Raw genomic sequence first — 23,914 nt, 5'->3', positions numbered from 1 at the left:
TTGCCTGTTATTGTAGCAGAGAAATACATATAGAATGTAAAACCGAGTAATGTGTACCCATGCAATAGGGTGGGAAATTTAAATATCAACATGAGTTCTGGTGACTGATTGTCAGAACAATCTGCGAGGAACTGGGAAAAAATCATGATGTGCCTTACTAGCCAATTTTGGTCAATTAGAGGCTGCTTGTTTTTGGCAATTGCACATCATCCTGACTGGTTTCTTTATATCTAGGTTTTAATTTTCCATAAGCAAAATAAATTGAAACATTTTACATCACTCAAATGACAAAAACACTCCAAGCAGCTCTATACTGTTTATGAAGTAATATATCAAGTATGTACCATTATCTTCTAAATGTCGCAGGAGAATGGAGCTTGATTCTGTGCCTTCCATTGTGTAATCCAGTGCAATATTCCCATTGATATCTTGTAATAATACATTGGCTCCAGCCTGAGAAAACAATGTGACAATTTATTAACATATATCACTGTATGACAATATGTCACATTTGGACAATTAATACAGCTTTTATTATTTATATCAGTTAATATTATACTCTTGAAGAAGTTTTATGTAGCTTATTTCAGAAACAAATTATTTCCTTTGTGCATAACTCATTTTTCCACCAAATAATGGTAGCCATGTCTTCAGGCATCTCAGTCCCATACTCTAAAATTGCTTTCCTAAATCTCTCCAATCTCTCTCATCATTCAAGATTCTCTGTAAAGCTAGCCACTTTAAGCATCCCTCCTAGTACCAACTTTGATATGGATGTGCCGATGTTGGACTGAGGTGGACAAAGTCAGAAGTCACATGACACCAAGTTATAGTCCAACAGGTTTATTTGAAATCACAAGGTTACAGAGCGCTGCCCTTTTGCTAGGTGAAGTCCTGACAATGGAACAACACTCCGAAAGCTGATGACTTCAAATAAACTTGTTTGATTATAACCTGGTGTCTTCTGACTTTTGACAGTAACTACCTTAAATTGGTGTTTTTGTTTCCATTTTATCAAGTTATCATTATGTAAAATATTTTGGGATGTTTATCTACATTAAAAGTGAGATATAAAAGCAAGTTGTAGTTGGTTGCCAGTTTTCTGCCAAATTACTTCCAAAATCTGTTCTTGTGATGTGGTAAAAATAACCACACTGTCCTGTGCTGGTGGTTGTAGGTTTTATCTTGAGTCACAATAGACCACGGAGGGATGGAGCTCCCACCATTGTGATATTCCCACCAGGATTTTAACCCCATAACAATAAAGGAAAAGCTATAAAAGTCCAAGTCAGAATAATTTAGGTTATAAGTGATTGTGTTCCCACAGCATTGCAATCAAGTATGTATGTGCTGCAATGCTGGAACACTGAAAGTTCAGTCGGGAACCAAGGTTTGTGAAAGCTCAGAAACAGGGCTGCAACATGGTCACAACATTTTGAGTAGAGCTCTGTACCAGAAATGCCGTATAAGGTAGAAATCGATTGAGACTAGGCTATATGTTATGTCATCTGCTCTATCATTCTATAAGGTCATAGGAAAATTATATATTAGTTCAGCTTTTCCACATTATTCTCACATCCCGTGATTCGGTTTGGTGTCCAGAAATCTATCAATTCCAGACGTGAAAGCACTTATCAACTTCTCACCTATATTTGTAACGAGCAAGAAATTCCAAAAATTCACAATCCCTTGAGCTGTGAGTTTTCTCCTTACCCCACGGGTAGCACGGTGGCTCAGTGGTTAGCACTGCTGCCTTACTGTGCCGGGGTCTTAGGTTTGATTCCAACCTTGGGCGACTGTCTGTGTGGAGTTTGCACATTCTCCCCATGTCTGCATGGGTTTCCTCTGGGTGCTCTGGTTTCCTCCCACCTTCCAAAGATGTGCAGGTCAGGTGAATTGGCCAAGCTAAATTGTCCATAATGTTAGGTGCATTAGTCAGAGGGGGGGGGGTGGGTTACTCTTCAGAGGGTCGGTGTGGACTTGTTGGGCCGAAGGGCCTATTTCCACACTGTAGGGAATCTAATCTCGATCAAAAGTGACTGACCATTTACCCTGAGACGAGCACCTACTTGCTAAAGAGATGCACAGCAAGGAAATAGACCCTTCACTCCAATTCGTCCATGCCAACCAGACATCCTGGATTAATCTCATCCCATTTGCCAGCATTTGGCCCCCTAAACCTGTCCTATTCTCAACTCTCCAGCCAGCGAAAGTTTTTCAACATCTACTCTGTCAAGCCCCATGAGAGTTGTATATATTTTACTAAGTTCTCTACTTATTTGCTGAGCCTGAGAGAGTATGGGTTCATTTTATTCAATCTGTCCTCTGAGGGAAGCCCTTTCATTTCAGGAATCAATCTCCTGATTCTCCACGGTACTCTCACTATGGCAACCCACTGTTAGCTAAGGAGACTATGGACTCACCAACGCCTCATATTTGCATGTATATTTCCTGGCTCTTACAATCCAATCCCTTTGCAATAGAAGTTAGTGTGAATTATAAAAGCAAAGGTTTAAAATATGATATACCTAAGAAACAATTCCTCTGACTCATAGGAAGCTTGTGCTCAGCAAAAGAGATAAAATAAGTTTGTAAGAATTATAAAAAGAGTACATTAAAAATAAGTTTGCAAGAGATATCAAAATAACACCCTCTTTTCAATTCTATTATATTAAGAAAAAGCAGAATATAGGAGCAATATCAGCTCCTTTGCGATGTAATATGGTTAATGAAAGTAAGGAAATATTAATATTTCTGATTAATTTCTTTGCATCAATATTTATAATAGATAAAGAAGATACTACAGAAGATATCTCAAAATAACCCAATGTTGAATTAGAGACAGGGACTCATTAAAATTAAGGAAAATAACAGAAATTTAGAAAACAGTGCTGGTAAAGCATAAAACATTCCCAGAAGCTGGGATTTAAAGGAAGGGAAAACATTACTGATGCCCTAACTATAATTGTACATCACTCTGCTATTTAAGAAATAGAAGTAAGGGAGGGAATCCATGGAAATGTAGAGCAGTGGTTCCTAACCTTTTCAGTAACAAGGCACACTTCAATGAAACAAAAAATTCCACAGCACACCCACTTCTTTTATACTGCATGTGTGGGATCATACGTCTACGCATGATTGGTGCTGTAGTGTTGCGTGTGTGCAGTCAATAGCGATGCCTGGTGTCAACAGATACTGCCTTCAATGATCGATATCAAAGCTCTGGGAAAGATTGAAAGCATCCGCAAGGCCTTGATGCTCTAAGGGCTGCAATTATACAGGGCATTGGTGAGGCCTCACCTGGAGTACTGACTGCAGTTTTGGTCTCATTCTCTGAGAAAGGGTGTTTTTGATGCTGCGATGGTTGACCAGACTGATTGCTGGGATGGCAGGACTAATGGAAAGATTAAGCCGGTTAAAATTGTATTCACTGGATTTATATAAGAACGGGAGGGGACCTCATAGGAACCTATAAAGTTCGAACAGGAAAAGGCAGGTTAGATGTGGGAAGGGTGTTCCTGATAGTGGGGAAGTCCCGAACCAGGGGTCATAGCTTAACAATAAGGGGTAAGGACTGCAATGAGGAGATGTTTATTCATCCAGAGAGTGGTGAGCCTGTGAAATTCACTGCCACTGGATGTGGTTGAGGCCAAAACCAATGTGCTTTCAAGAAAGAGGTAGATATAGCTCCTGTGGTAAAAGGATCAAGGGATACAGGGGGAGAGGGCAGTATTAGGGCATTAAACTCAATGAGCAGCCATGATCACATTGAATGACAGAGCAGGCTCGAATGGTCGAATGGGTAAAAACAATGACTGCAGATGCTGGAAACCAGATTCTGGGTTAGTGGTGCTGGAAGAGCACAGCAGTTCAGGCAGCATCCGAGGAACGGTAAAATCGACGTTTCGGGTAAAAGCCCTTCATCAGGGTTCCTGATGAAGGGTTTTTGCCCGAAATGTCGATTTTACTTTTCCTGCGATGCTGCCTGAACTGCTGTGCTCTTCCAGCACCACTAATCCAGAATCGAATGGTCGGATGGCCTACCGCTGCTCCGACTTTTTCCTGAAAAGTTTGAAGCCCAGATCGTACCCTGCTGCAGCACAATACCAGATGGAAACCATTAGTCTTGCTCCTTTTTCAGACATTAATATAGCCTATCATCAAAGATAAAGCCCTGCATAAGAGGCTGCTAGGTAAAGTTGAGACACATGGAATTGAAGGTAAATTATTCACCTGCTTTAGAAAATAGGAGAGTGACAGGATGTGAAATATAGCATGTGCTAGGTTTTATGCTGTGGCTTTAAATATTTACTTAATGGGCAAGACAATGGAATAGAAAGTCATATATCCAGATTCATTGAAGACAGAGATAATTAGTCTTGTGTGTAATGTAGATAAGATATTGCAAAGTGGTATTTATGAATTTAGTGAACGGGCAAATGGATTTCTGCATAAGCAAAAGAAACTGCCAGTGGCAGTGAATTTCACTTGTACCTAAAAAGAGCACTTCGTTAATTGGATATTAGCTGTTATAGATACTTGATCAATAAAATATGCAGCATGATTCAGAAAATAATGCAAAAGGCTCATGGAATGCTTGTCTTGAACCTTACAGGAGTTGAATACATTTGAGCAAACGTACATTCAGCATACAAAGCCCTAGTCAAACTGTGCCGAGGATATTTATAAAACATTTTGAGTACTGAGCTTTTGGAAGGATGTATTGGCCTTCTGAGGGAGTAAAATGGAAACCTACTGGAATACCTGGCTTTTAAGAGTTACATTTCAAGCCACAATTAAACAAACCAGGGGTTTTTTTGCCATTTATAAGTTTCCAGGGTAATTTGATTGATGCTTTTAAAAGAATGCTCAGTGATTAGCACAGTACCAGGGACCCAGGTTTGATTCCAACCTCAGGTTTCTCTCTGTGTGGAGTTGCACATTCTCCCCGTGTCTGCCTGGGTTTCCTCCAGGTGCTCTGGCTTCCTCTCACAGTCCAAAGGTATTCAGGTTAGATGGGTTGGCCAAGCAAAATTGCCCATAGTGTTCAGGAATGTGTAGGCTATGTGCATTAACCGTGGGGAATGCAAGGCAATTGGGATGGGTAGGTGTGTGGCTTTAGGTAGGATGTTCAATGGGCTGAATGGCCTACTTCCACACTGTAGGGATACCATTCTTCTCTATAATGATTCTAAATAATTCAGTTCATTTATTTTGCTTAGGAACATGAATTCAGGTGGCTGGGAGTTCAGGTTGCTTCTTTAAATGTTAATAGACCCTTGTAAACATCTTGATAATTAAGCTACTTCAAATTAGATATTAATCTGACTCCTCTGCATCCTTTTCAAAACCGCACTAACATCCACTATACACAGCAATTATAATTCTCTAATTAACTTAATCACGTTCTTGTACTTATTTATTTATGAAGAGCTGAGGGCCATCTTGAGTAAGTGAATGGCTCAATAACTCAAGTTTCTTCTTCCTTCCTTGTTTTTTTTTTAAAAGATATTTTAAAGTCAAACAACATGTGACGTTTCTGAGGTAGAACATATATTTAACATAACATTCATTTTTATTTAATGATTTGAAATGGATCTTAGTCCAGCAAAAACTGCTTACATGCATGTAGTACTTTAACATAACAAAATGCTCCACAGTGCTTCAATAACCTCTATTAAACAGAATGCTTTAGATCTTCCTCTGAGTCATGACACTTAACAGGAGCACGTGTCTAAAAGAGTACCACGAATTCTACCTGAAGATCTGATGGCTAATGTGATGATGAACCACGTAAGCAAATACACTGCATTAGGTCACATTCCCATAAGCATAATCAAAGTGCTAAGCTTTAAGAACCTTTTTAAAGAGGAAAATATTTAGGGAGTGGATTTCAGAGCGTAAGGCTTATGCTTCAGAGGGAATTGCTGGAATCCATTATTAACAAAGTTGCAAGAAGATATTTAGACAATCATAACACATTCAGCCAGAACCATTATGGTTTTACAGAAAAGAAATCATGTTTGACAAATTTATCAGCATTCTATGAGAATACAATAAGCAAGGCAGATAAAAGTGAACCAGTAAACATAATGTTTCTGGATTTACAAAAGGCAGTTGACAATGTGCCAAATCAAAGGTAACTAGACAAGGTGAATGCTCTTGCTCTCAAGCCAACAAGGACTGTGCTGTTGTTTACAGATTGAGTTTCAAATCAATCATTTTCTCCTACCTCCCCATGAAAAATGATCCCATTAATGATTTGCCCTGACCACTTTACCCTCCAGCCAAATTCTACTGTTATAGCGTCCTCCCAACTCCAAACATCCCATTTCCATCTCTATCCCAAACAGGACAATCCTGGTAAAGTCATTGTTTTAGCTGTTCCCATCCCACTGAACTTACTTCTTCCTATTTTATTTATCTTTATAACTCTTGTCCAGTCTCTCACCATGCACAGCCATGATTGGTTGCATGCCTTACATTATTTCAATGATTTCTAGTTCTCTGGTCCTAACCACTTCCTCTTCATCATGGATACTTCATCGCTATTCCCCCACTAGAATGGGCTGAGGGAACTCCACTACTTCCTTGAACTGGGCCACAATCTGCCAACACCATCCTCCGTCTGACTGAACTTGTTCTCACATTAATCAATCTACTTGAATAAAAGGTGCATTTAAGAGTATCCACATAGTTGCAAGCTATGGTTGCCTTTTTGTAGGGATCCCTTTCTCAACTACTTTTTCCAATAAATTGAGCACTGGATCAGTGCTGTTGCCTGATTTCACTGAGAACTCAAGATTCTTCATCAGCCTTGCTTACAATTTCCACCCCTCTCTTGGCTTTGTGTGGTTCATTGCCGATTCTTCCCTCCATTTCTACATTTCTAGTTCTGGGGATTTACTGTCAACTGGATTATAATCCCTCTGACTCCCCTGCTTCCTCTTCTACATTTCATCACACCTTGCCTCCTATATCTCTTGTGTTGACACAATCTTCCACAATAAAACTTCTGATAGGTCTTCCTTTCTCCTGAATTGGGGATTCCTCCTTCACCTTGGTTTATGGGGCCATTAATCATACCTGACCCATATCCTACACTCACACAGTCACGATTTCTCCCTACTTCCCAGAATCATGGGTTTTCCTTGTCCTCAGTTGTCACCCCACCTACCTGAGCACACAATGGATTATCTTCCTCCAGCAAGACTCCATAATGAAACACATTTATCCCTCCTGTCCCCAGTCAGCATTCCCTCCCCAATATCTTGGTTCACTCTTCAATCACTCTACACACTTCATCTCTCTTTTTCTTTCCTGGTACTTTCTCAGAAATAGTAGATGATGTAACACCTGTCCTTTTGGCTCCTCTTTCCTGCAACATCCTGGGTCTCCCCCCAAAAAAACTCTTTCCAGGTGAAGAAGTGTTTCTTATGATTTAATGTACCATGCTTTTGTGTTCACAATGTGCTTACCTCTGCATTACAGTGACCAAATTCAGATCTATATCACCTCCATTCAGTCCACAAGCTTGATGTCATGTTTGTGATGGTTTGTCATTTTAATTCTCCACATTACTGTATAAGAACTAATATCTCCATCCCCAGCTTGCATCACTCTCCCATTGAAACTCATGGTACAAAACCTTACCTTTCAATTAACTCTGTTACAGCTTTCTGGACTCAACCTTGTGTTTGATAATTTAATGTTGCAAACTCTGTATTCCCCCTTTATCTTGTTTCTTTTCTTTGTTTCTAGATGGAGCTGTTCATTAGTCTGCCATTCATAGAATCCCTACAGTGTAGAAGCAAGCCATTCAGCCCGTTGAGTTCACACCACCCCTCCGAAGAGCCTCCCGCCCATACCCACACACCACCCTATCCCTGTATTTCCCATAGCCAATCCACCTGACCTGTACACCTTTGCATTGTGGGAGAAACTAGAGCACTTGAAGGAAAGACATGGGCAGAACATGCAAACTCCACACAGAAAGTTGCCCGAGGATGAGGCAGCAGTGTTAACCACTGAGCCACCATGCCACCCCACTCAAATGCACCTTGAGCAAAACTTCTCCTGTCTTTATTACAATCATTGCCATTTTCTTTGCTTTTTGTATAATGACATTTTTTATGTTTTCCACCTTATCACAGATTTTCCATTTTGTTCTTTCCCCACACCCAGATTCAAAACAATTACACTTCCATCTGCCTCTAGTTCTGAAGGAAAGTCTTTGATCTGAAAGTTTAACTCTATCTCCTCCTCCACAATTTTCCCTCACATTTTATTGTTATTTTAGGAAGAAAGCATTGTGTGAGGAGAGCCTGCAAAGAGATATAGGTTGAGCGAGTGGTCCAAATGTTTGGCGGATGCAACGTAATGTGGGGAAAAAAGTGTGTTTGCTCACTCTGGGAAGAACAGAGAAACATGGTATTTAGATAGAGAGGGAAAATCAGATCAGCTGTGAAAGGCAGAGCAGAGCCAAGGACCAAAGTGGTGTACTCTGGCTTCTATTATCTTACGTTATGTCCTTGTGGTCTTAATCATGGTGTGAATAAAGTAGAAGTGATAGAGATGTGACACAACAGTTATCAACAGATCACCTGAATGTCAGACTTCACCAAAGAGAAGGATGCTGTGGAATTACAGGAATTGAGTTTGGAATTGGGACCAAAAATATAACCTTCAGTTTCCCAATATTTAATTGGAGGTTATTTCTGCTTAACTTGCACTGGATGCTTGAGTTGTCGAGAGAAATGATGGTGGACTAGAGCTCGGTGTCATCGGTGTACATGTTTAAAGTAATGCTGTGCTTTTTGATGGTGTCACCAAGGAGCAGTTTGAAAAAATAGAAGTGAATCCAGGATAAATGCTTATGCGACTGTGAAAGTAACAAGATGAGTGCTGAAGGATGTGTCACACAACTCTGTCTGTGGTTGGATACCCAAGAAGGGAACCACTCAATAGTGGGCTCCTCAAATCTGGACGAGAATGGAGAGGTACTAGAGGAAAATAATGTTGTCAAAGATGAGGCAGGATGAAGAGTATAAGTATACTCTTGCCATAGTCAGATAGAACTTTACATGTGGCTTTATAGGAGCGAGACAGCAACCTGATTCAGACATTGATTTCCATAAAAGGTGGGAATGATTTGAGAGGAGACAACATTTTTTTAAAAATTCATTCATGGAACATGAGTTTTGCTGGTTTGACTGGCATTTATTGCGCATTCATAGTTGGAAGTTGAGAAGGTGGTGATGAGGTAACTTCTTGAACTGCAGTCATCCATTTGCTATAGGTAGACCCACAATGCAACTGGGGAAAGAGTTCAATGACTCTTTGAAGGAAAAACAAACTTGGAAATGGGACTGAAATTTATAATAAAGGCAGGGCCAAGGCCCATTGTCCTAAGGAGTAATGTGGTAGATATAGGAAGAGAGGAACAACACCCAAGAAGAGAGAATCTTTAATATGAAGGACATGAGGGACAATTAGTTGTTAATATGGTCAATGGAACAGGAGCTTAGCGATGGCATGAGGAGAGATAGAAGAGAGAGACTAGAGAACAATGAGAGTACATGGGGTAGAATATGGGGAGCTTCAGAGGAAGATTCATCAGGGAGGTAGTAATAAAAAAAGTCCATGTGCTTTTTTGCACTTAGCATTGGAGGAGAAGGTGGAGGACATGGGGACAGGGGTTCAAAAAGATAGCTTGCAATAAGTGAACCTGGGGCTATATTTGTATTTCTGGAAGATTCCAGAAGAGTGAGTTATTTTGGCAGAAGAAAGCCGAATGTGTTGTTGTTTCATGTGGCCCAGACATATCTGGATGGTTAAAGCTGCAGTCTGTTGTATTCTTACGAGCCTGCACCAGTCAGGCTTAAGGGCGCACAGATGAGGGCCATACTGGGACAATAACTGCAGTGACAGAAAGTCAACTTTATGAAGAACTAAAAGGTACAATAGAGATGACAGCATGGTTAAACAAATGATTGACTGCACAAATGTCACTGACAATGAGCTAAAGACACAATTGTCAGGATATCGAAAGTGGAACAATAAGCAATAGTCCAGCATGCAGACAATAAATAGAGTGTGACCTGGCAGCTTATTTTACACTGAGGTGAGCGGTTTTGTGAACAAAAATAAATTCACAAAATTCCATAGTGAACAGAAAGTAATTTTAGCAACAGTGAACCTTTTTATACAGAAGATATCATGATATTTTGAAGTGCACTCAAGACAAGTGGAAACATTCTCAAGGATACAGAAGCTAGGTTTAGCAAGGAGTCTTAAGACAAAAATGACAAATATTTAGTTGAGTAAAGGAACCTAAAAACATATCCTTTTTGCAACCTATTTTCTCACTTTTTGTGATGAGTTGATAGTTTAGAGTAGTTGTATTCATAGTACTGTTGATACACCTGGGGGAAGACAGATATTGTCAGAAAACAAATAAAAATGTCATATTGTCTAATGTGTAATATTATTCCAATATGTGTGAACACTCCTGAAACTGATCGAATCAGAAAACTTTTAATGAAGTGCGTCACTCTATCATGTTATGTAACTACAATGATGAAGGGTAGAGGCAGGCATGGTAGATTCATTTAAGCTGCATCTGGACAGATGCATGAGTAGGTGAGGAGCAGAGGGATACAGATGCTTAGGAATTGACCGACAGGTTTAGACAGTACATTTGGATTGGCATAGGCTTGGAGGGCCGAAGGGCCTGTTCCTGTGCTGTAAATTTTCTTTGTTCTTTCAATATATCTACAGAATTGTTCATAAATTGAAGTAACAATTAATCTAAACAAAAGGCCTCTACTTCTACACAGCTATTAAGGCTGTGCAGTAGACAAACTATTGTTCAATTTCTGAACTTTTAAAGGAGCCAAAGATTAAAAGCCAGTTGTTAAATATGGGTCAGATCTGTCACAACCAGAGGAAGCATCAGTAAGATGTATCACTCAGTACTGACCATCAAAGTACATAATTATTGAATTCATTTGAATGAATGTTAAAGTTACCTACAACACTGGAGTGAGTCCTTACAAAAATCAGCAAATGATTTGCTTTAATTCAGTAGGAAAATGAAAATCTGCCTGAGAGTTATTTTCAGCATTGAGAGCTCAAGTCTTTGATAGTAAACTGATTCTAAAAGCTGAAGTCTGATCTGAGAAAAAAAGTACAACTTATCAAATATGAATTTAGAGAAATGATTACTCATGAGGGGAATCAGGCGAGGCACACATCAAATTGCATTTTAAGGAGCCTTGCCACTTCTTTTAACTATTAGATGTCCAGCCGATTCAGGGGAATGTCTGTCTCCAAGGTCCGGCTGATTTTGTTTATCTTTGAGAATGGTTAGCGTAGGCATTAATGTTGCTGGTGCAGTGTGGTTCCCAAGGGGAGTACACTTCAGGAATTCACTGACCTTCAGACCTGAATTTCTAGTACACTCAGCACTGTCAGCACTTAATTTATAGAATCTGCTTCCTGTTGAAATGCTGAAATAATCAGCAATATAGAATTACAGTCCCCTCAATGTTCACAATGGCCTTTCTTTTACCAAATATCAATTCTAAGTGCAGAATAGCTATTCATGATTCAGCAAGTTACTATTCAAAGCTAAATAATGCCAGAATGTTGGGAATTCAGTAGAATTAATTTTAAACATTTTTAGTTTTAATAGATTTTTAGTATGTTCATTATCAATGCATTAAATGAACATCAAAGTATTGCATCTGTCAAGGTGGATGATCATATAATAGTAGATCAGGAATACAGAAACAGATGTTAGCAGTTCACACAGGAGTCACCACATAATATTTTAATTATTTCTCATTATACTGGCGCTGTTGGCGATACTAGCGTTTGTCCATTCTTAGGTGACCTCTTTATCATAGAATCCCTACAGTGTGGAAGCAGGCCATTCAGCCCATTGAGTACACATTGAGCAATCCACCCAGATTCATGCTCTCTAACTTATCCCTGTAACCCTGCAATTCCCATGGCTAATCCACCTAACCTGCACTTCCCTGGACACAATCGGCAACTTAGCATGGCCAATCGCCTAACCTGTAAATCTTTGGACTGGTGATGGTGGTCCTTCTTTATGAACTGCTCAGACTGTTTATACAACTGAATGATTTACAAGGCCAGTTTGAGGTGCATGTAAGAATTAACTATTTTCCAGTGGGCCTTGAGTTATATGTGGCCTCCCCCAAAAGATACTGTCCAAACAGTTGGGGTTTAAAACAGTCTGGTGACTGCATTGTCTCTTTTATGGACTTCATCTTTATGTGTTTAGGTTTAAGAAATCACCTCTCTGATTTGAGCTCAATCATTGCTGAATATGACTAATTCTCAAAATGGTGGCCAGGTCTGATTGTGGGATTTCTGGAAACTTTCAGCAGTGTGAGATAAGGGAGCTGACAGTGTACCTCCTCCCACTCAGCAGTCTTGTCCTTGCATGTCCATTGCCATCGCTGAATTTATCTCTCCAGTCCCTCTTGCCCTCGCTCCAGTCCCTGCAGTTTTTATGAAGTGATTCTGTAAGTATAAGTAGATAGGATTCACTGCCTGTCTGAAGAGGCATGAACCACTGAGCAGCCAGCTGTCTTCCTCAGTCTCCTATTTATGCTGTCACATTCACAACACAACTTCCTGGAGTGAAGTCTGTGTGACAGGGAGCCAGAACTTACACTGAATGGGTGTTAATGGATAAATTTTACAATCAGCTCTCCAAATACAGGGCTTGAACTGAGAGGAGAACACACCCAAAAGTCACTTGCCGAACCCAGCGTGCCCTGATTCATAGTGTGCATGATCTTCCTTGCATTCATTGTTAAATACAGACAATTATGGGTCTGAAGGAAGCATAATTATTTTCACAATTAATCCAACCTTCAATGTTCTACTAACATAATCTAACTGAGAAAGACACGAACCAAGTTACATGATCCATTTAAATAATACAAAGAACTGTAGACGCTGGAAATCTGAAACAAAACTGGAAAGCACTGAAGAAACTGAGTGAGTCTGAGAGTATCTGTGGAGAGGAAGACAGAGTAAACATCTCAAGCCCAATGACCCTTTGTCAGAATTGAAAGCAGCTGAGAAACGAAGGTGTTTATGCTGATTGGTTGGGGAAGAGGTGGGAGTAAATAGAATACATGGAAATGGTGCCAAGAGAGTGACAGAGAAAAAGGAGGGGCAAACAAAGAGATTGCTGATGGTAAGCCGAAAGGGAGGTAAGTGCTGTGTAGAGTGCTAATGAAGGAATGTTAACGGTTAAAAATGGGTTAGTGCTGCTGGAAGCAAGCCACACAAAACAGGATCTAGGGAAGAGTGGAAGAGGCTATTCACATTCTGAAATAGTTAAACTCAACATTGAGTTCAAAAGGTTGTAAGGTGCCGTGGCAGAAGGCATGGTATAGTTCCTCCAGCTTGTGTTGAGTTTTGCCAAAGCACTGCAGCCAGCTTGGGACAGGAATGACTATGTGAGGATGTTAAGGCCTGGATTTATCTGCACTACATTCAGTCCAGTCTACTGCATTTGTTACTCAAAATGCAATCTCCTTTACACTGGGGAGGCGAAATGCAGACAGGGTTACCATTTTGCCAAACACCAGCACTCTGACCATTAAAATGATCCGCAGCTTCCTATCGCTGACAATTCAACGCACAATCAGAACAGCAGGTTCTGACAATACTGCCTCACCCAGCCACCGATGTGAGAGACTTTAACAGCCACCACACTGACTGGGGCTTACTCAATACAGACAGTGAAGATCAAAAGGTCCCAGTGTGGGCCTCCATAAATAACCTCATACTGATACGTGACTCCAAGCAATGGGGAATGTTCCATTCAGTCAATTGGGGTCAGAAATATTCTCCTATTGTATCAATTCCCTTGAAGGTCAGGAACAAATTACAGCTGATGCTGGAATCCAGACTGAAAACAAAAAAAAAATGATGCTGGAAATCACAGTGGGTCAGGCAGCTCTGATGAAGAGTCATCTTGACTCGAAATGTCAGCTTGCTGTCTCTCCACGGATATTGCCTGACCCGCTGTGATCTCCAACATTTTCTGTCCTTTGAAGGTCCCCCTCCAGCAACATAGCCTTTTATGACTTCCCATGTAATCAACTGCTCATTCCCATTATTGATGATTGGGGCCAGTGCCAGGATGATGTAATGAGAGTTCTGTGATACAGATTGACCAAAATGCAGTGAGACCTTGGATAGTATCGTTGTAATTATATCTAAGCATTATGCATCTGAGGAAGAATTAAATACATGTTTCTGTGGTGCCATTCACAAAGCTGTTTATGCCATCCCTCCCAATGGCAATTGACCCATTTCCATCCTGTTCCTCAACAGTGAGAACGCAGCACTCCCAAAGGCAAGTGAATTAACTGGTGGCCCTATGATAGTAGACTACCACAGCATGTTACATGGAGGAGAGGAGAAAGAAGTAGGGCTCGATTTTACTCATTCCAGTCAGATTCGCTGCCTTTGAGCAGTCCAACAATCACCTATATTTAATTCCACCTTATTCACCTCTAACTAAGCATCTGCTCCGTGTAACAAGGTCGTAGAGTCTTAGAGTTATTGAGTAATACAACACAGAAACAGACCCTTCAGTCCAACCAGTCCATGCTGAACATAATCACAAACTAAATTAATCCCAACAGCCTGCTCCTGGCCCATGTCCCTCCAAACCTTTCCTATTCATGTACTTATCTGTGTATCTTTTAAACATTGTAACTGTGCCCGCATTCGTCTGTAACAAACTGAAAGAAACAACACATTGAGCAACATGCAGAACATGATAATTCTGGTCCCTGCAAGCTCACAGAAGTGCAGGAAGCACGAAGGGGCCCTGAAATATGGCAAATCAGCAGGATATGACAACGTTGCACCGGAAACCCTGAAAAATCTACGCCAACACGTTTGTACCTGGGCGACTCAGTTTCACACAGAATCATCAGCTCAAATTCACTCGCAGCCGTGTGAAATATGGCAAAATCATTTTCTAATAGAAAATCCCGAAAAAAAATCTCAGCCAGTTATCAGCCAATGTCTGTGTTTTGATGTCTTTGTATTTCCTATTGTGCAACATCTATCGCCAGCAGTACATGTCATCCTTAATATTGACCTAAACTGGGAAAAAGAGGAACAGCAGGTGTGATAAGTTCTGGCACTTATCATCAACATCAAAAATGATTTTTAAAAAAAGCCCTGAAGTTGGGCAATGATACAACTGGACCGCACAGCTGGTCAGAAACACTGGTCTGTTCCTAAAGCTGTCCAACCTGGAACCGGACAGTTGTTGACTCACTCTTCACAACAGGGTGATTGAAGTTCAGACTGGGTAACCGCTTTGCAGAACACCCATATTTTGTCCACAAAAATGATTCCAAGCTTCCAGTCACCTGCCACTCTAAAACTCTGCCCTGTTCCCTGGCCAACATCTCTGTCTCGGGCTTGTTGCGGTCCTCCAGTGAAGCTCGGCACAAGCTGGAAGAACAGCACCTCATTTTCCACTTGGGGACCCTGCAGTCTGTGGGACACAGTATTTGAGTTCAATAATTTTAGATCTTGAGCACCTTCTCTCATGTCCTTACCCAAACCCCCACAACATTACCTGCTATCACAAAACAATCCATTGTCAGTGGCATATGGTCCCCAGTAGCAGCTATTCATTTTCCCAGTCTGACCTTTACCCTTTCCTTTGTCTACTGACCTGATTCTCTCTCTGGGCTCCATCTCCACCTATCATTTACACTTCCCCTCCCTCCCCACTCTATATTCAGCATATACCAATCTTTTCCTAGCTACAATCAGTTTTGAAGAAGGGTCACTGGACCAGAAATGTTAACCCTGTTTCTCGCTCCACAGGTGCTATCCAACCTGCTGAGTTTTTCCAGCAATTTCTGTTTATGTTTCTGATCTACAGCATCTACGTTTCTGTGTTTTTCTTTGAATTGACAGTCCACCTTAGATAGGTTTATGGAGAGGCCTGACCAATGAACTGTCATTAGACTCAATGCATGCTGGTTTTAATGCTGTTCAACAAGTCAACAAATAATCTGCCAATGACAGCTCACAGGTTTATCAGTGTTGATGGAATCTATTTTGCCACCCAGGCTCCACCCTTCAATACCCAAGATCCATAACAAAGACATTACAAGGTTGATAGATGACAGTAGCACATAATGTCTCACAATGATTCTCTCTAAAACCATTTCCAGTATAGTCCACCTCCACAATGACAGAGCCTAAAAAGAACTGTGTATCCACAACTGCTGGTCTGAGACGAGAGCATGATCCGAACCCAATGCATGTGGGAGTGCCACTAAGTAGACCTTGGCCCTTCCTGGAAGCAACCAGCAGCAAGGGTCAAACCCAGAAACAACTGTCCATCAAATTTTCTACGTCTACTTGGGGAGCTGCTGCCACAAGACTCTGGACCTCAACACCTAAACCATCAAACCCCACTACAGAGGACTGCACATCTGTCAAGTAGAGGTGATCACATTCAGTCAACTGAATGCAACAATGTGTATCATGACTGGGACCTCCCAGTTGTTTAACACTACACTCTTCGATACCACACTTCCTGTCCTCACAAACATCACTTCCCACATTCAGTGACCGGTGAAAGTCTCACGTTTGTTGAAACTCTTCATGTTGCACGTGATTTACCATTCCATAATGGCCTATTTAATCCACCTGCCTTTTATCTCAGTGCACCAAATGGAGCATCCTTCCTGAGGCAAGTTCCACCAGACCTCCTTTGGATCAAGAAAAGGGAAACAAATGAAGTCACTGACATATTTCTTGTGACAAAACTGTTGATTCCAGGTGCTAAAACATCACAGTGAGAAGGGTCCTTGCTAAACAGGCCAGGGTCCTGGAGTACCCAACCTCCACCTCAGGGGGCCTCAAGACAAACCCAGCTTGCACTTGTGAAGAGACACAGCCAATGTTTCACATTGCCTAAGAGATATTCTCTATAGACTGCATGGTGAGTAATCTTCTTAAACTCAGCAAACGAGCAGATTATTGCTTGGTTCTCAAGATCTGTATAAGCTATATAAATAAACTAATTTATTTTGTCCAAAATAACCAGCTCATCTTCATTTTGGGGATGATTCTGTGTACCAAAGTTAATATTGTTCCTCTTCCTGATAAATCTATTGACAATAATAAATGTATTTCTTGCCTCTGCTCATGTTACAGTTTTCACAATCTAAAGGTTGAATTTTATGTAATCTGTTAGAATGGGAAGTGTGTGTCACCTGGTTACAGAAGTTTGGTTTCCTGATTGAAGATTGAGATGTGGAGATAAATTCAGTGTGTATTTCTAGCATGGCCTCACATTGTCCAATGGCAAACTTCACCCAGAAACCCTAAGATGCTACACTTTACTTCTCTCCCTCCTTATTTCAATGTTCTCATCCTTGTAATCTTAACACCTCATAAGTCAAATGGATAATATTCCAAAATTGAATGTTGGCACAATACTGCACTTAACTAGACTGTCAAATCTGAATGCAGACATGTGCTTCCCATTGTTCATTGTGCACTATCCCCAGTACTCTTCTCTGAAGGGAAAAGTTCAACTTTTTTGAGTCCACTTTTACTGTTTTCTTTATAAGAATTTTCATTGTCAGCTTCCTTTATTTTGGACTTTAAACATGTCTGAAAGCATACAGTGTGTCAGCCAAACTAATTAACAAGGGCAAATAATTTGTTGGATTAAAAAAAACCTCGCAAACATCGTGTTGATCCACACATTAGGCACTTCCCATAGCCCCGGTAATCTGGTTCAAATGGCTGCATTTGCATTAGCAATTCTGTTCACAGTGAGTTTCATGAGAAGACACACTCTAGCTGTGAATTCCTTCCATCTAATAGAGAATTCTGGCAGACAGCCACGACAGCTCATGTGTTCTTGGCACCAGCTTGTAGAGCTGGTACTAACAGCCTTAGGCTGTTCACTGGGTAGTTTTTTTTTTAGCATTGGGGGCGAAGACACAGGAGTCACACTTACATTTTTATTGTGTCAGTGGCCCCTGAGACTCTGCACTGTCATTGCTGCACCTGAAAGTCTAATGCCCTCACTCTCTTCAATTTCTCACACACACACAGCTACCAGAATGCAGCAGCAGGAGGAGAAGGAAGAGATGACATTTTCTTCATAGGTCAGCTAATGTCAGGCAGGTATTGATTTCAACACCATCACTAGCAGTGACCTGTCATCTCCTACTACTTTGCAACAACCTCAGTTTACAAGCATGCAGAAAATACCAGCTGTCCCAATAAGGAGAAAGTAAGGACAGCAGATGCTGGATATCAGAATCAAAAAATATGGAGCTGGAAAAGCACAGCCAGTCAGGCAGCATCCGAGGAACAGGAGGATCAAAGTTTCGAGCATAAGCCCTTTGTCAGGAATTCCTGAGGAACAGCTTGTGCTCGAAACCTTGACTCTCCTGCTCCTCAGATGCTGCCTGACCAGCAGCGCTTTTCCAGCAGCAGACGTTTTGACAGCTGCCTCAATAAGTCTGTCTCATTTTCCTGATGCTAGGAGCATCAGAAATGGACACTTCCTGTGCACACCACACTTACCCCCTTTATAGCCAAATGATAGGGGACCAGAAAATATGGAAAAATGGGAAATATATGAATAAATAATTTCTATCCATCTCCTTTGGGCAATCAAATCTCATCCAGGAGTTTGCATTGACCATTGTTTTACTAGTGCACGAACAGTTAATACCCCAATAATCATTTTGATATTGCTTCTGACTCAGCTGAGAAGCAGTCTAACTCCTCCTGAAGGTATGCACAGAATACCCAATGCTGTAGCCAGCAGTGCATTTCAGAAGCTCACATGTCTCTGTTTTCCCACTGCTACCTTTGTATCATTTAAATGGATATTTTTAATACAAAGGAGGATATTTGGATGTTGTTACTTTTTGTGGTGTCATAATTATCTTTAAGCACAAGAGACGTACATTTCAACTTGCAATTGATGCTTTATTAAACAGGAAAGACTGCTTTTTTAAGTGACTAGCAAGGAGAATATTGTGGTTTTCTTGTGTTGTCAAACTTCTACATTGTAAAGAACACTGGCAGTCATTGCTATTATACACATGAATGATGAAGCTCCAGGTTACATCCTGTAGGCAGTTCTTTAATCTCTGTTTCACAGCTGAGAGGCTGAGGGGTTTTGTGGTCAGCATGTTTTTAAAGAGGCAGTAACCTTGCAAATTAACAATGTGAAGACATAAAAGAAAAAGGCTGGCCTGCCATACAGTTAGATTGCGGTTTTCAAAGCACTACGTTTACAATAGCTGACGATATTGGAGACTGAAGAGGCCTTACAACATCATGTTTGCACTAGAACTAGGTGTTCCTCTATGCAAGCTGCTCCAGTACAACTACCACACTGGTATCTGACTAACAATGTGGGTAATTGCTCAGGTATGTGCTGTGGATAAATCCAACCTTGTCAATTTCCATCCGATTGGTCGGCGTTCAATCATCGAGCGATTGAAAGAATTGTCAACAGAGCTATCAAGTGACACTTGCAAAGGTATAACTTTTGGCTTCTATCAGGCCCACTTAGCTCTGAACTTCCCCACAGCCTTGGTTCAAACATGATCAAAAAGAACTGAAGTTAAGAGGTGAAGAGGGAGTGATTGCTATAGACAACACTGCAGCATTCAACCAATGTGGCATCAAGGAGTTCTAGTCAAAACTGAAATCAGTCGAAATCAGGGGAAAATTCTCTGTTGTCTAGTAAAAAGGTAGATAGATTTGGTTGCTGAATGTCAATTACTGCATGAGTTCCTCAGGATAGTATACTGAGCCTGACTATTGTGAGTTACTTTATAATTGCAGCACATTCAGTACTATTCACAACTGCTCAGGTTTAGTGTCAGAGAGCTGCACAGCACTGAAACTGACCCTTTGGTCCAACTCGTCCATGCCAATCAGATATCCTAACCTAATCTAGCCCCATTTGTCAGCACTTGGCCCACATCCCTCTAAACTCTTCTTATTCATACACCCATCTGGATGCCTTTTAAATGGTGTAATTGTGCCACCCTGCACCTTTTCCTCTGGCAGTTCAATCCATCCACGCACTACCCCCTGCATGAAAATATTGCCCCTTAGGTCCCTTTTAAATCTTTCCCCTCTCCCCTTAAACCTAGGCCTTCTAGTTCTGGACCCGCCTGCCCCAGGGAAAATATCTTATCTATTCACCCTATCCATGCCCCTCATGAACTTTATAAACCCCAAACCCCTCAAACTCCCACACTCCAGGGAAAATAGTTCCAACCTATTCAGCCTCTCTCTACAGCTGAAATCCTCCAACCCTGGCAACATCCTTGCAAATCTTTTCTGAACCATTTCAAGTTTAACAACATTGACCCAGTCTGTGTCTATATGTAATAACACCAGAACAACATCCAAACTTAGGTAGGTTAATGGTAGGTAATATGCCATGGAGGTGCCAGACAATAATCTCCAACAAGAGAGGATTTAACCATCGAGCCTTGACATTCAATGGTATTATCTGGCTGAATTGCTTATTTTCATTGCCCCGAGGGATATTATTGACAAAAAACTCAACTGAACCAGCACTAAGTAATGTCCCTACAAAAAACAGGAAGGACGCTAGGATTTCTAAAGCAGATTCACCTCCTGTTTCCCCAAAGCCTATCCACCATCTACGAGGCGCAAGTCAGGCCTGTGATGGAACACTGTCCACTTGCCTGGATGAGTGAAATTCCAGCAACACTTGGGGTAATTAAATGTGCACTAAATGCTGGCATATTCCACAAATGAATAAAAATGAACAAATGAATAAAAAGTGTACATTTTCTTAAATTGTAGAGCTAAACGAGTTCTGCTTTTCTTGCAGAAAATTCACACAAATAATTTCATGTCGTTGAAAGATGTTGAACATTCAGCATTAAAGCAATGCAAAATGTCTTAGTTTAACATGCCTATAGTGCTGTCATTTTCAGTCTTTAATGCAGGTAAAAATTTATAATCAATTCCCCGTGTTTTACAGTTTTATCCTTATTCATGGTCCATGAATTGCAGTTCCACCTTCCTATGCATTGTAAAATATATATGATTGCATTATGATAGCAACAAAAACATTAACTTGTTTCAAGAATACTCAGCTGAGAGCTCCTACAAGCACCTTTTACTGTGTGCAGAATGATAATATATTTTTTGCATATATGTAATGAGGAATGAAAGTCATCGCTGAAGCAAAAAAGAAGACTTGGTGCGAGTCTGCTGCATATGGAAGTGCTGACATCAGAAAACTAACTCCACTAACAGCCAGAGTCACGATCAATGTTTTATTAATGCATGAGCGGATGAATAGAGATTATGAAAATGAGACCATCAGAAGAAATTAATCATCAGCAAACACTGCTCACAGGGATTTTTGAGATTACTTTGTTTTGAGGAAACTGGTCAAAAATAAATTCAAGTTATTTAACGGACATTATTCGTATATACATAAATAGGTAAAATATTTCAGAGAGCTTGCTGATTCCTTCCATAAAGTTGCTCTAAAAGTTATTTCACCCTCAATTTAGAGATGTCATTATTGATAGACATAGTGCCCTGGATTTATGCTGAGTCTCAGAGTTTCCCCAGTCCTTTAAAATGTGGAGGTAGGACCCATATCCAAAAGTACCCGCTTTGACAAAGGGTCAGTTAGATTCGAAACGTCAGCTCTTTTCTCTCCTTTCAGATGCTGCCAGACCTGCTGAGATTTTCCAGCATTTTCTCTTTTGGTTCCAAATGTACTGCCTTTATTTCCAACAGATCATATTTTTACCAACAATGGAAAAGGACTAAGTAGGATTCATAATGGAAAGAAACCCAAATTCAGCAGGTGCCATTTGAACTCAGTGCTTTGCTTAAACAAACAAATGTTGGTTGCCTTTACCTCTTCATGGTCTCCCTCCACCTTGCTCTTCCCCTTCTCCACCTCCTGTTTTTGAGCTGTTCACCACGTTGCTGGTGACAAGGTCAGGTTATGAACATTATAACACACCATACTGGGACATAGTTCACCAAACATAGCAGGCTGGGGTCCTCCAGAATGGTCCAGACAATGGATCTATTTCTTCAGCACTTGGGAAGGTCAACTCGGTGATGTATGTAATGAGATGGCAGCATCTCGTTACATATAACCAAAGATCTTCATTTGTAAACTATTCTTGTAAATATTTTCTGCACCCTCTCGGATTCCTTCACATCTTTCGAAAATTGAAATCCACAATGAAACATAATATCTCAGTTCAGGTTAAAACACAGTGTTTACACAAGTTCATTATAACCTGCCGTTTTTTTAACTCTTTGATCCTATTTATAAAGCCCAGGATTTCCTCTGTCATTTTAGCTTTTTTTCTTAAATAGAAACAGAAAGTGCTGGAAAAACTCAGTAAGTCTGGAACCATCTGTGGAGAGAGAAACAGAGTTAACGCTTCAAGTTCAATATGATTCCTCTTCGTAACTACTTTCTCAACCTATCAACCTTCAATGATCTGGGTCTCTGTTCTTGCATCCTACTTAAGAATTACCCACTTTTGTATACATTGCCTCTCCTCATTTTCCTTACTAATATTTCTGTGTACTAAACTCCATCTTGTATTTGGGTCAAGAATGTGTTGCTGGAAAAGCACAGCAGGTCAGGCAGCATCCAAGGAGCAGGAAAATCAACATTTTGGGCAAAAGCCCTTCATCCTTGGATGCTGCCTGACCTACTGTGCTTTTCCAGCACTACACTCTCGACTCTGATCTCCAGCATCTGCAATCCTCACTTTCTCCATCTGGTATTTGTCCACACATTCCACCAAACTGTCTACACCTTCAATGTTTCTTTTGCTACAATCCTCACAGTTCACAATGCCTCTATGTTTTGTGCCATCTGCAAAAGCTGGAGTCATGCCTTACAGACTCAGTTAGGTTATATCACATTAACTGACCCATTATAACATGGGCTTCACCTTTTCTACCAAGCTTATAATGTGGCACTTCATTCAAATCCCTTGTATGCAACATCAACCACCATCCCTTCATCAGCACTTTCTGCTACCCTTTCAAAAAGGAGAGGAGCAGGTGAAGTGAGGGTCTCCGTACAGGTAGTCAGCATTCCTATGGGGGGTAGACGAGATGACAATCCTGAGATATTCAATTAGAAACAGATTTATATTAAGTGCAACTGATTAGAATTGATTCTTCCTCTCCTAAAGAGAAAGGAGCCAGCTGTTTGGTGCGTTTCTGCTAAGTAGGTCAGGCATTTCCTATTCTTAAATTTTAACAGCATGCAAATTGGTGACAAAGCTAATAAAGTATACAAAAGACAACAGAAGAAAATGAATAATGTAGTTAAAGGATTGGAACTCATTAGAACAGTGATGAATCAAGTCTGTAACTTGGAAGTTCCTCGATACCATTTTTATTCATGGCAGAAACTTCTTCATGGTTTGAATTTGAGCAGCTTCATCTTTGAGCTTATGAGCTGGAGGTTGGGCCACAGACACTGCAATGCATCAGGGGCTCGGGGAAAGAGGGATGGTAGGGAAAGCTACCTAGTTTCTTGTACCAGGAGGCAGTCATACCACTCAGGAGATTTGGTCAGGGACAGGTAGATATATCTGAGAGTTATTCATGTCTGAAACATCGATTCTCCTGCTCCTTGGATGCTGCCTGACCTGCTGCACATTTCCAGCAACACATTTTCAGCTCAATATCTGAGAGTTAGGCAGATAAGTGACCCAGAGCATAGAATTGGAAGAGTGTTGGTTTCTGCAATTATTCAATCGTTGTAGGGTTCTCTTAACCTCGATGGATGAGAGTG

At 40.7% G+C, this 23,914-nt stretch overlaps 1 protein-coding gene across 3 annotated transcripts in view; it reads right to left on the bottom strand.

Moving 5' to 3' along the window:
* The window catches only part of myo16 (myosin XVI), a 391,172-nt gene that overhangs the window by 283,278 nt on the left and 83,980 nt on the right, over positions 1 to 23,914 (bottom strand). For all 3 annotated transcript variants that reach the window (XM_087987876.1, XM_087987875.1, XM_087987877.1), the window contains one exon: positions 345 to 453. In XM_087987876.1, coding sequence (XP_087844002.1) covers positions 345 to 453 — 109 coding nt within the window. The remainder of the gene's footprint in view (positions 1 to 344; positions 454 to 23,914) is intronic.

The sequence above is a fragment of the Chiloscyllium plagiosum genome, unplaced genomic scaffold (assembly GCF_037043375.1).
Source record: "Chiloscyllium plagiosum isolate Xiang-an unplaced genomic scaffold, Cpla_swu_hap1 HiC_scaffold_6, whole genome shotgun sequence".
In the NCBI taxonomy this organism is placed as follows: domain Eukaryota; kingdom Metazoa; phylum Chordata; class Chondrichthyes; order Orectolobiformes; family Hemiscylliidae; genus Chiloscyllium; species Chiloscyllium plagiosum.
Note: the sequence above shows the minus strand (reverse complement) of the source record. Positions and strands in the feature narration are given on the sequence as shown.